Source organism: Mus caroli, unplaced genomic scaffold, assembly GCF_978045245.1.
Source record: "Mus caroli unplaced genomic scaffold, Mus_caroli_1 scaffold_8, whole genome shotgun sequence".
Lineage (NCBI taxonomy): Eukaryota > Metazoa > Chordata > Mammalia > Rodentia > Muridae > Mus > Mus caroli.
Window position 1 is genome coordinate 131792192 of NW_028227263.1, and position 13854 is coordinate 131806045.

The 13854-nt window shown below is 41.3% G+C and overlaps 1 protein-coding gene across 1 annotated transcript; it reads left to right on the forward strand.

Annotated features, from left to right (window-relative positions):
- The first annotated feature begins 2470 nt into the window (after positions 1–2470).
- On the forward strand, positions 2471–8007 carry LOC110297301 (vomeronasal type-1 receptor 4-like). The gene is made up of 2 exons (XM_021166058.2): positions 2471–3037; positions 6740–8007. Exon 2 carries the CDS (start codon positions 6942–6944, stop codon positions 7887–7889), a length of 948 nt encoding a protein of 315 aa, XP_021021717.2. The 5' UTR covers positions 2471–3037; positions 6740–6941; the 3' UTR covers positions 7890–8007.
- The last annotated feature ends 5847 nt before the right edge of the window (positions 8008–13854 follow it).

A 13854-nucleotide genomic window follows, 5' to 3' on the forward strand; every position in this document is an offset into this window, starting at 1 on the left:
GTCATGTCTATTCACAGTGTGTTTGGACTATCATTTCTTCTATAGCTTTGGGAAGCATCAGCTCTAGTTCTGTTGGTTAACTTGTCAGTGCCTATAGAATTTCTCTCACCTTGATCTACCTCACCTTGGTTTGGTCGAGTGTATCCCACAGATCTGGACATGCTCTTTCCTTTCTTAACATATACCTCATCTTGATGTCATCCTCCAGCCTACAAATTCCTTGGCTTGGTCTAATCTGCTTCAGTTTTCAGCTATGCTTCATAACTGATTGAGGGGCTCTGTCATCTGCAGAATTTCTGTTTGCTCCCAGAGTTCTAATTTCCTTGCCAACGTTCTCCTTTGTGTCTGTAATTACCCTCTCAGGTTTCTGAGCCTTTCACCCACTCTGCAAGCTTTCTCATCTGGGGTTTGAAATGGTCTGCTTACTTCTTTCGTCAATTTGGACCCTACACAAGGTCATGGATCATCTGTCCACTGGGACTCTGGAATGGTAAATTTAGTAATGGTAAATTTTAGTAAATTTCAACTCCTCTTTTCCTTGATCCTGGTGATACACTGTTCTATTTGAAGTTGCGATGGCAGTGAATGTTTTCTCATACACGTGTGCAGGTGTGTGTGAGTGTGCTTGAGTCTCTCTCTCTCTCTCTCTCTCTCTCTCTCTCTCTCTCTCTCTCTGTGTGTGTGTGTGTGTGTGTGTGTGTGTGTGTGTGTGTGTGTGTGTGTGTTTGCACACTGTTGGGGTGGATGTTTTTCTCTTAGGTTTTTAACTCTCATTTTCTCCACCAATTTTGCCTCTTTTATTGTAATCATGTCTGTCCAGTTTGCTGTCTTCAGCTGAGTTTATGTTTCCTACTGCAGTGTGTCGGGTGGGAAGGGAGAACACCAGCAGCAGATGCAGTGATTTACAGCCAGATCATCTTAACCTGAAATAGAACAATTGTGCATCACCTATGGCCCCAGTCAGGTCCGGGGACAGTGGAAGTAGAGAGCCTTGTCTCCATGTGGCCTCTTTCTTGGCAATCCTTTCATTAGAACTGCACCCAGCTGAAAGGCAAAGGTCTCATGTTTCTTTGACTCTGCAATCCCAGGCCGTGAATGGTAGGGAAGGTTACAGTTATGTCTTAGTCTGTTTATTCAGGGGATGTACAGAGACACAGCCTCTGGCTTTGTCTCCACAGCCCATGCTGCTTTGACATTTGCAGTTATGATGCATCCAGACCCAAGGCACATCCCTACAGCAAGTCCAGTCTCCCATCTGTTTTTCTGGGTATGGGTTGTGTATATTGGCTTGTGCTGAAATCTGTGCATAGAAGAGGCCAAGGACATTTCCAGCTTTCTAAACTTTTACTGAAAGTACTCTGGGTGGATTAGTTCCCTCCCCATTCATAGCTGAGTGACAGTGGGCCTGGGTCTCATGGATGTGACATAGTTTGTACAAAGAACTTACCTTGTCTGTCTTGTGGCCAGGGGCTTCAACATATTTGGGTCAATCCTGGTCCCTGTTTGGTCACACGACCAGATCTAGGATCTTGATCTGAAAAGCCAGACTTGGAATAAGGAACTGCTTAAGGGTTTAGATTTCACCCTGCATATGGTGAGCATGTAACTGAGCCTGTGTGGTTAAGGTTGCACTGGAATGCTGGCTGGCCTTGATTGGCACCAGCACAAAGCTCAGCTAACTTGGAACAGAGTCACTGAGCTGCTGTATGGCCCACAGCCATAGAGTCAGCAGTGCTGCTTTTGTGTGCAAAGAGGTGTCACTCTCTAACAACATCTCATTGTTTTTATCTCTCAGGACCCTTCAGGATCAATGCAAAATTTCATGTCTGTATCTCCTCAACGTGTACCAGTTTCATTGATACTATGCTTGAGAATGCCAAAATGATATCTCATAAAGGCAAAACAAATACCACCCTTGCATGTTGGCATCTAATGTATGCCATTACTTGGCAAGACACTTCAATTCCTGATCAGACCCAGTTTCTCTATCATGGCATGAATACTGGTTCGTCCAGAAATTTCTTTGGTTAAGATTTTGTTTTATACAGTTGGATTGTTAGGTATAGTTTTACCATCTTAGTTTCAGTAACCTTTACAAGTTGTGGGGACCTCATTGTTCCAAACACTTACATTTGGCTCAGAAAGTAAAGTTACTGGCAGGGAGATAAAAGTCTGTGCGTGGATAGGTTAGATAGGTAATGGTTGAAATGACCCTTATCCTAACATAGTTCTGTACTAGAGTTCCAACCAAGGTTAGAGCTACTCACATGCGTGTTCTGTGCTATAATGTTCTATATAAATGTGAACTAAGAATATATTTGTTTAGAGAGGGAGTACAAGGGCAATAGCAAAGCCTGCATCCACATGGAGAGATCATGCAGCGTTTATCTCTCTGGGACAGAGTTACTTCATTCAGGATGATTGCTTGCAGACCCTCCATTCACCTGCAGACTTCATGAATTTTATATATATACATATATATATATATATATATATATATATATATTCACACCAGGTGATGGGCCTCTAGTCTGTTCCCAAATTCTGGCTATTACAAACAGAGTAGCACTGAACACGGATGAGCAAGTGTCTCTGTGATAAATATTAGAGTCCTTTGGGTATATACCCAAGAGGGGAATAGCTTGGTCTTGTGGTAGATTTATTCTCAGCTCCCTGAGGAACTGCCACACTGATTTCTATAGTGAGTCTACCAGTTCTCCTTTCCACCCTCTCCCTGCATCATCCCCAGCCTATGTTAACATTTATTTTATTTATCTTGACCATTCTAACTGGGCTAAGTTGAAATCTCAAAGTAGTTTTAATTTGCATTTCCCTGGTGACTAATGATGTTGAACATTTTTTAAAAGGTTTTCTAAGATATTTTCTTTCAGTTTTAAAGAAATCTATATTAGTGGGCAGGATCCTTTTGATTTTCCGTCTGTACCTGGAACTGGCCCTGTGACATGACTCTCTTAGACCCAAATACAACTGGGAGAAAGCTGGTCTCCCAGAAGTGCCAACACACCTGTGAGCACAGGTAAGACCACCAAATTTGCTCAACTTCCTGGCCCAAGAGGGACCCACCCAAAGCCATCAGGAGACAGGAACAAAGGGACAGTCAGGGATAAGAACCTTCTGATTTTTGTCTGCACCCTGGAGCTGACCCTGTGCCATAGATCTCCATACACAAATTCCTCCTGAAGAGAACTGGTCTCTCAGGAGTGCCAACACACAGGTTTACAGAAGAGACGAGCCACAGTCAAAGACAGTAAGACCAGCTAACACCAGAGATAAACAGATCACAAGAGGCAAGGGCAAGAATGTAAGCAACAGAAACCAAGGCTACTTGGCATCATCAGAACCCAGTTCTCCCACCACAGTGAACCCTGGATACCCCAACACACCAGAAAAGCAAGACTCTGGTGTAAAATAGTATCTCATGATGGTGATAGAGAACTTTGAGAAAGACATAAATAAATCCCTTAAAGAAATGCAGGAGAACACAGATCAACAAAACAGGTAGAAGCCCTTAAAGAGGAAACACAAAAATTCCTTAAAGAATTACAGGAAAACACAATCAAATAGATGAAGGAAATGAACAAAACTATCTAAGATCTAAAAATGGAAATAGAAACAATAAAGAAATTACAAAGGGATACAACACTGGAGATAGAAAACCTAGGAAAGAGATCGGGAGCAATAGATACAACTATCACCAACAGAATATAAGATATAGAAGAGAGAATATCAGGTGCAGAAGATACCATAGAAAACATTGAAACAACAGTCAAAGAAAATGCAAAAAGCGAAAAGCTCCTAGACCAAAACATCCAGGAAATTCAGGACACAATGAGACCAAACCTAAGGATAATAGGTATAGAAGAGAATGAAGATTCCCAACTTAAAGGTCCAGTAAATATCTTCAACAAAATTATAGAAGAAAACTTCCCTAACCTAAAAGAGAGAGAGAGAGAGACAGAGACAGAGACAGAGACAGAGACAGAGACAGAGACAGAGGCCCATGAACATAAGAAGCCTACAGAACTTCAAATAGACTGGACCAGAAAAGAAATTTCTCCCATCACATAATAGTCAAAACACCAAATGCACAAAATAAAGAAAGAATATTAAATTCAGTAACAGAAAAAGGTCATGTAACATATAAAAGCAGAGCTATCAGAATTACACCAGACTTCTCACCAGAGACTGTGAAAGCTAGAAGACCCTGGGCAGATATCATACAGACCCTAAGAGAACAGAGATGACATCCCAGACTACTATACCCAGCAAAAGTCTCAATTACCATAGGTGGAAAAAACAAGATATTCCATGACAAAACCAAATTTATACAATATCTTTCCACAAATCCAGCCATACAAAGGATAGGAATAGATGGAAAACTCCAACACAAGGAGGGAAACTACACTCTAGAAAAAGAAAAAAAAAAAAACCTTCTTAAAATAAACCCAAAAAAGAGCCTGGTGTGGTGGCGCACGCCTTTAATCCCAGCACTTGGGAGGTAGAGGCAGGCAGACTTCTGAGTTCGAGGCCAGCCTGGTCTACAGAGTGAGTACCAGGACAGCCAGGGCTACACAGAAAAACTTTGTCTCGAAAAAACATAAATAAATAAATAAATAAATAAATAAATAAATAACCCAAAATAAGATAGCCACACAAACATAATAAAACATCAAAAATAACAGGAAGCCACAATCACTATTCCTTAATATTCATTCTCTCTCTCTCTCTCTCTCTCTCTCTCTCTCTCTCTCTCTCTCTCTCTCTCTCTCTTTCTCTCTTGGTTTTTTGAGACAGGGTTTCTCTGTGTAGCCCTGGCTGGCCTGGAACTCAGAAATCTGCCTGCCTCTGCCTCCCAAGTGCTGGAATTAAAGGTGTGTGCCACCAGAGCCCAGCCCTTAATATCTCTTAACATCAATGGATTCAATTCCCCAATAAAAAGACATAGACTAACAGACTGGATACATAAACAGTACCCAGCATTTTGCTCCATACAGGAAACCTACCTCAGGGACAAAGACAGACACTACCTCAGAGTAATATGCTGGAAAACAATTTTCCAAGCAAATGGTCCCAAGAAACAAGCTGGAGTTGCCATTCTAATATCAAATGAAATCAACTTTCAACCTAAAGTTATCAACCAAAAAAAGGACACTTCATACTCATCAAAGGAAAAATCTACCAAGATGAACTCTTAATTCTAAACATCTATGCACCAAATGCAAGGGTACCCATATTCATAAAAGAAACTTTACTAAAGCTCAAAGCACACATTGCACCTCATACATTAATAGTGGGAGACTTCAACACACCATTCTCATCAATGGACAGATAATGGAAACAGAAATTAAACAAAGACAGAGTGAAAATAAGAGAAGTTATGGCCCAAACTGATTTAACAGATAACTATAGTACATTTCATCCTAAAACAAGAACACACATGGTATGTGCTCACTGATAAGTGGATATCAGACAAACACCATGGGATACCCACAATACAACTCATGGATCACATTTAGCTCAAGAGGAAGGAAGACCAAAGTGTGGATGCTTCAGTCCTACTTAGAAGGGAGAACAAAACAATCAAGGGAACTAGAGGATGGAAGGGACTTGGAAGGAAGAGAAAAGGGGAGGGGAAAGGGAACGGAAGAATCAGATATGAGAGGCGATGGAGGAGATGTACAGAGGTCAGGAAATTAAACAGAGGAGTGTTGCAATGAAGAATGGGAAACTGGGGGTAGCAAAGAGAAAGTCCCAGATGCCAGGGAAGCATGAGCTTCCCAGGACACCATAGGGATGACATTAGCTGAAATACCCCAAAAAGGGGAAGGGATCTGAAGAAACCGTATACAGAAGTTAGCCATGGGCCCTGGGGTGAGGGATGGGGCCACCCACCCAACTCCAAAATTTTCAACCCAGAATTGCTTCTGTCTAAAGGAAATATAGGGACAAAGAGTGGAGCAGAGACTGAGGGAAAGGGCATCTAGAGACTGCCCCAATTGGTGATCCATCCCACATGCAGACACCAAACCCAGACACTATTGCAGATGCCAAGAAGTGCTTGCTGACAGGAGCCCGATACAGCTGACTCCTGAGAGGATTTGCCAGTTCCTGACCAATACACAGCCAAACACTGGACTGAGCATAGGGACCCCAATGGCAAAGTTAGGGCAAGGACCATAGGAGCTGAAGGGGTTTGCAAACTCATAGGAAGCACAGTGACAACCAGCCAGGCCCCCCAGAGCTCCCAGGGACTAAACCACCAACTAAAGAGTACAGAGCAGGTACCTATGGCTCCAGCTGGATATGTAGCAGAGTATTGCCTTATCTGGCATCACTGGGAGGGGAGCCCCTTGGTCCAGTGGAGGCTTGATGACCCAGGATAGGAGAAAGCTAGGCTGCTGAGGCAGGAGGGGATCACCGTCATAGAGGCAAGGAGAGAGAGGAGGGGATAGGCGGCTTGTGGAGGGGAAACTGGGAATGGGGATACCATTTGAAATGTAAATAAATAAAATTACCAATTGAAAAAGGTCACCATAAAAGAAAAAGAAATCTGTACCATTTTTTTAAAATGGATTGTCTTCTCAATGTTTAGCTTTTAAGTTCTTTACAATGCCTATTTAATCATATGATTAAAATGTATCCTGGTTCTAGCTCTAAAGTGCTGGGTGTGGGGCAGGGTTCAATATGAGTTCCTTAACCCTGACTTTTCTACCCTTAGGCTCTCAGAAATAATGGAATCCAGTTCCTGGAAGGGTCCCCGCTAATCCATAGTGTACATTTCGCTACAGTCTCCTGGTGCTTATTTGTCAATCATTATATTCATCCACCTAGCCCATTGATTTTTAACATCACAACATCATGCATGTATATTTGCTTAGTTTGCCTTATCCTAGCAGAACAATGAAGACTTCATTAAGATAATGTATCTAAGAAACCTAATTTCTGGATTCTTCCTCCTGTCACAAGTTTTCATTGCACTCATGGGAAACTTGCTCCTCTTCATACTACACATGTACATCTTTTTAGTTCAGCCTCATCAGAAGAAGCCCATAGATATTATCTTCACGCATCTAATGCTTGTCAATGTTTTGAGCATCATGTTCAAGCTGATGCCAGATGTCATGAGATCCTTTGCAGTCAGGATCCTTTTCCATGATGTTGCATGTAAGGCAGTTTTGTATGCATACAGTGCTACTAGGGGCCTTTCCCTCTGTACTATCTTGCTACTGAGTGTATTTCAAGCCATCACTCTCAGTTCTAAACATTCCAAGTGGGCATGGCTTAAATCCAAGCTTGAGTCATGCATTTTTCCCTTATTCCTCATCATGTGGATCATCAACACATTTCTCTATTTTCCCATGGTTGAAAACATAAAGGGAAAAATCAACTTCACTTTTGTGGATTCAAGGTATTCCCAGATATACTGCCGAAGTAGCCAGGTTCGCCACCACACCACCAAGTCACTTGTAACTGCACTAATAATTAGAGATGTCCTGTTTGTGTTTCTCATGATATGGTCCAGCCTCTACATGGTGAGCCTCCTCTTCAGACACAATAGGAGTACACGGCATGTCCACAGTTTCAGTGTCTCTCTCCATGCATCTTCTGAAAAGAGAGCCACCCACAGCATCCTTCTGCTTGTGGCTTTTTTCGTGTTTTTCTATTGTTCAAATACCTTTGTCACCTTCTTTTCACTTTACCAACCCAAGAGCAACCCAGTATTGGATCTGATTGGTGGAGTTTTATCATCAGGATACCCAACTGTCTGCCCTTATGTTCTGTTGAACAATAGGAAACTTATTTCCAAATTTATTTCTTCATCTTCAAACTTTAAATGTACCTTTTTTGCAAGAGGATGCCACTGCTAATCTAACACTACACACTGACCCCGCCTAAGCAAATTCCTTACCACATGAGCAAAATAGCCATAGCATGCCTGAGTATATAATATCCAGGTAGTAGGAATTGACTAATAATGCTTTTTATTAAGACAGGGCTTCATGTAGGATTTTTTACAATTGATTTCTTATCTTTTCTTAATATGTGAGAGTCAGAGCCCCTGGAACTGGAGTTGTAGACAGTTGTGAGCTGCCATGTGAGTTCTGGGCATAGAATTGAACCCAGGTTCTATAGGAGAACAACCAGTGCCCTTAACTTCTGAGCCATCTTTCTAGCCCCTCACCTAGAGTTCTTTTAGACCTGGTGCTTTAGCATGAGACTTTTAAACCTTAATGTCAAAAGAACAAAGACTAATAACAAAATTTTCATATGCTTATCTGTTTAAGTTTTATGTTGAGTGTATATGGTATTAAACTTAACTTTATTCGCTTGTTTGAACTCTTTCAAATATAGAGAGTAGAAAATTTACTTCTACATTTATGATTGATCTTATTCTATAAAATTGTACTTCACTGGAGAAATTTTATGAATTTGAAAAAATATGTCCTAAGGGGTCTAGATACTATATTCAAAAAATTAATAACTGATCAAAAAAGTAAAAAAAAAAGAACTGGAAGATTGTGCTATATTTATAGTATAGAAAAGGTGTGTGTTTAGTGAGGAGATAGTTCCTGGGGCAAAAAGCACTTACCATACAAGTATGAGAACTAGAATTTGCATCCTCAGAGTCTATACAGATGCCAAGTGGGCATGGTGGTCTGCTTGTTTTAGACTCCAAAGGTAGAGACTGAGATCTCCAGAAGAATCCACATAGCAAGACTGGCCAGATCAGTGAGCTGAGGTCTTAACTGAAAGACCTTTCCTCAGTGAATAAGGTAGAATATAAGTGCAGTGGACCTGGGCATATACCCAAAAGATGCTCCAACATGTAATAAGGACACATGCTCCACTATGTTCACAGCAACCTTCTTTATAATAGCCAGAAGCTGGAAAGAACCCAGATGTCCCTCAACAGAGGAATGGATATAGAAAATTTGGTACATTTACACAATGGAGTACTACTCAGCTATTAAAAACAATGAATTTATGAAATTCTTAGACAAATGGATGTATCTAGAGGATATCATCCTGAGTGAGGTAACCCAATCACAAAAGAACACACATTATATGCACTCACTGATGTGGATATTAGCCCAGAAGCTCAGAATCCTTTTTAGAAGGGGGAACAAAATAACCATGGAAGGAGTTACAGAGACAAAGTGTGGAGCAGAGACTGAAGAAACAACCATCCAGAGACTGCCCAACTTGGGGATCCATTCTATAAACAACCGCCAAACCCAAACACTGTAGCAGATACCAACAAGAGCTTGTTGACAGAAGCCTGATATAGCTGTTTCCTGAGAGGATCTTCCAGTGCCTAGCAAATACAGAAGTGGATGCTCACACTCATCCATTGGATGGAGCACAGGGTCCCCAATGAAGGAGCTAGAAAAAGTACCCAGGAGTTGAAAAGGTTTGCATCCCCTTAGGAGGAACATTACTATGACCTAACCAGAATCCCCAGAGCTCCTTGGGACTAAACCACCAATAAAAGAAAACACACAGTGGAACTTGTGGCTCTAGCTGTATGTAGCAGAGGATGGCCTAGGATGGGAGGAAAGGCCCTAGGTCCTGTGAAGGTTCTATGCCCCAGTATATGGGAAATGCCAGGGCCAGGAATGGGAGTGGGTGGGTTGGGAAGCAGGGGAAAGGGGGAGGGGATAGGGGATTTTCGGAGGGGAAACTAGGAAAGAGGATAACATTTGAAATGTCAATAAAGAAAATATCTAATAAAAAAAAGAAGTGCATTGGAACATGATTCCTATGGACCTATATGTGCATGTGTTCATATAAGCATATGTACTTATGTGAGTGCATCACACATATGCAAACCTTTATACATGCCTGAATAATGATGACCACGCCTATACTCTATATATGCCTTTGTAATTTTAACTCCAGCCAATGAAATTAATTTCAACTAAATGTGTCTCTTTATGACCCATAATTTTTCAACAGGCATGCATGACTCTCAGTTTCCTGTCATCATTTGTGTCAAACATTTAGTTTGAAAAATTCATTGATCCTTTCTGTTGTGCTTTATCAACCTGAAAAGTCCACTCTGTATAGTCTATAATTCCACTAGGTGCTTTTAGAATTAGATAGAGCTGATAGGTAATTTGAATCACTGCACAGCTGTTTTTTAACTGTAGCCAATAGATTTCATGTTGGCCATAACATTCTCTTTTTAAAATTTATTTTCTAATTATATAGGTGTATAGATGTACCCTGTGTGTGAGTATATATATGCATGGGTGAGTGAATGGTCAGCAGCAGCCGGATTAGGACATTGAATCTACTGGAACAGAAGTTAAAGCCATAAGTGAGCCTCCTGACATGAGTGCTGGGAACTTAACTCAGGCCTTCTGAAAGAGCAGTGTGTGTTCTTAACTGATGAGCCATCTCTCCAGCTCTTTATAACATTCTTAGATACAAATTTGTTTGGTTGTGAGTTTTCCATTGTCTTCCACCTCTCTGTGATATATCAAGATACATGACACCAGTGACTTCTGTTTTCCTTTGAAGAAGTAGTTTTCTTTATGAGTTGTGAAAATTACACTGTAGTCACCAGGAAATTCATGTGTTTTCATATAAAATTTAAGATTCTTTTTCCCATTTCTGTGATTGTTGTCACTGGTTACTTGATGGGTGTTGTATATAATCCATCAACTCTCTTGAATGATACAGATACGTTCACAATATTCTACTTAGCCATGAAACAGAAGATCTTTCCACCTCCCATTTTCTTCCTGACTTTCTCTTATTTATTGTTTTCATGTAGAGGACATTAAGATCTTCGGATGTATTTGCATAAGGAACTGTGCTGCCCACAATAGTGTGGAGAGCTTTGGGGCCCACGTGGTAGGAATCTAACTTTGGCCAAGGACAAGATAATGGGCTTCAGGCAAGAATCTGACATTAGGCTATGACAAGGAAGTAAGTTCATCTAACCTTAGGCTAGAACAGGGAAGTAAATTTAGGCAGGAATCTAACTTTAGGGTGAAATAAAGGAAGTAAGCTTCAGGCAAATATCTGATTTTGGGCTTGGACAAGGAAGTAGCCTCAGATATCTTGGTCATCCTGACAAGCCCTTAGAAACAGTGATCACGGGGGACTTTCCTTATTGCCTTGCTTGTTCCTTGACTATTTGTGTTTATTGTACTGCTTGCCCTTATTACTTGCATGTAATTAAAATGGTATAAAAGTGGTTTGGGAAAAAATAGACCTGCCTCAGCCTCAGAACTAGCTGGGGTCATGCAACAAAAAAATAAAAAATAAAGAAAATAAAAAGATCTTCAGATGTGCATGGTATATACTCTCTAATTAGTGGATATTATCAAAAAAAAAAAAAGAACAAGTACAGAATACCCAAGACACAGTCTACAGAACTCAAAAAAACATCAGTGAGCTGGTGCCCAAGTGAGGATGCCACGGTCCGACTTGAGAGAGAGAAAAAAGCAATCACAAATGGAGAGGGAGGGAAGGACCTAGGAGAGAAAGTGGCCAGGGTGGGGCAGTGATGGGGAGAGGGAACCTGATCATGTATTGAGTGAGGGAAAATGACTAAAGCCCTGAGGGCTAGCAGAAAGAATGGAAACAGGCAACTTCAGGAAATAGGAGGTGGGGGGACCCTCCAGAATGCACCAGAGACTTGGGGGGTGCATTCTGGAACAGGCAGAAGCAACACAGCTTCTGGGACAGACCCCATTTCGGGCTCCAGACATTCGGGCACCTTCCCTGCCAGAGGAGAGGTGTCTGCCCCATCTGGCAGGGCTCTGCTGGAGCAGCTGGGGGAGCCATCTTGGGTCCCAAATCCCTCAGAGACTAGTCTGCACAGGTGAGAGTGTGGACTACAGAAGCTACACAACTTCTGAGCTTGAAGTGTGGAGATACTGGGCTCTTGTATTTTCATCATGATGGCTACAAAGAGACCTCTCAACAGTTCATAGCAGACTTATTTATAGTAGCCAGAAGCTGGAAAGAATCCAGATGTCCCTCAACAGAAGAATGGATACAGAAAATGTTGTACATTTACACAATGGAGTACTACTCAGCTACTAAAACCAATGGATTTATGAAATTCTTGGAAAAGTGGATGTATCTGGAGGATATCATCCTTAGTGAGGTAACCCAGTCACAAAAGAAGTCATTAGATATGCACTCACTGATAAGTGGATATTAGCCCAGAAACATAGAACACCCAAGATACAATTTGCAAAACAAAAGACAATCAAGAAGAGGGAAGACCAATGGGTGGATACTTCATTCCTCCTTAGCACAGAGAACAAAATACCCATGAAAAGAGTTACAGAGGCAAAGTTTGGAGCTAAGACGAAAGGATAGACTATCCAGAGACTACCCCACACGGGGATCCATCCCATAATCAGCCACCAAACCCAGACACTATTGCATATGCCAGAAAGATTTTGCTGAAGGGACCCTGTTATAGCTGTCTCATATGAGGCTATGCCAGTGCCTGGCAAATACAGAAGTGGATGCTCACAGTTATCTATAAGATGGAATACAGGGCCCACAGTGGAGAAGCTAGAGAAAGTACCCAAGGAGCAGAAGGGGTCTACAACCCTATAGGTGGAACAACAATATGAACCAACCAGTACCCCCAGCTGCATATGTAGCAGAAGACGGCCTAGCCGGCCATCACTGAGAAGAGCAGCCCCTTGGTATTGCACACTTTATATGCCCTAGTACAGGGGAATGTCAGGGCCAAGAAGCGGGAGTGGGTGAGTAGGGGAGCAGGGTGGCAGGAGGACATAGGAAACTTTTGGGATAGCATTTGAAATGTATATATTATGAAAATATCTAATAAAAATAAATAAATAAAAAGACATGAGAAAATAAAAAATATATATAAAAAGAACTTCAAGTCTCTGAAGAAAGAAATTGAAGAAGATCTCAAAAGATGGAAAGATCTCCCATGCTCATGGATTGGCAGGATTAATATAGTAAAAATGGCTATCCTGCCAAAAGTAATCTACAGATTCAAGGCAGTCCCCATCAAAATTCCAACTCAATTCTTCAACGAATTAGAAAGGGAAATTTGCAAATTCATCTGGAATAACAAAAAACCTAGAATTAAGACACCATCAATAAGACAAAAAAACCACCAACAGATTGGGAAAGGATCTTCACCTATCCTAAATCAGATAAGGGACTAATATCCAATATATATAAAGAACTCAAGAAGGTGGACTCCAGAAAGTCAAATAACCCCATTAAAAAATGGGGCTCAGAACTGAACAAAGAATTCTCGCCTGAGGAATACCGAATGGCAGAGAAACACCTGAAAAAATGTTCAACATCCTTAATCATCAGGGAAATGCAAATCAAAACAACCCTGAGATTCCACCTCACACCAGTCAGAATGGCTAAGATCAAAAATTCAGGTGACAGCAGTTGCTGGCGAGGATGTGGAGAAAGAGGAACACTCCTCCATTATTGGTGGGATTGCAAGCTTGTACAACCACTCTGGAAATCAGTCTGGCGGTTCCTCAGAAAATTGGACATAGTACTACCGGAGGATCCAGCAATACCTCTCCTGGGCATATATCCAGAAGATGTCCCAACCGGTAAAAAGGACACATGTTCCACTATGTTCATAGCAGCCCTATTTATAATAGCCAGAAGCTGGAAAGAACCCAGATGTCCCTCAACAGAGGAATGGATACAGAAATTATGGTACATTTACACAATGGAGTACTACTCAGCTATTAAAAAGAATGAATTTATGAAATTCCTAGCCAAATGGATGGACCTGGAGGGCATCATCTTGAGTGAAGTAACACAATCACAAAAGAACTCACACAATATGTATTC

What these genes read in the sequence shown, in the direction of transcription:
- LOC110297301 (XM_021166058.2), top strand. Translation starts at nt 6,942, where the DNA reads ATGTATCTAAGAAACCTAATTTCTGGATTCTTCCTCCTGTCACAAGTT.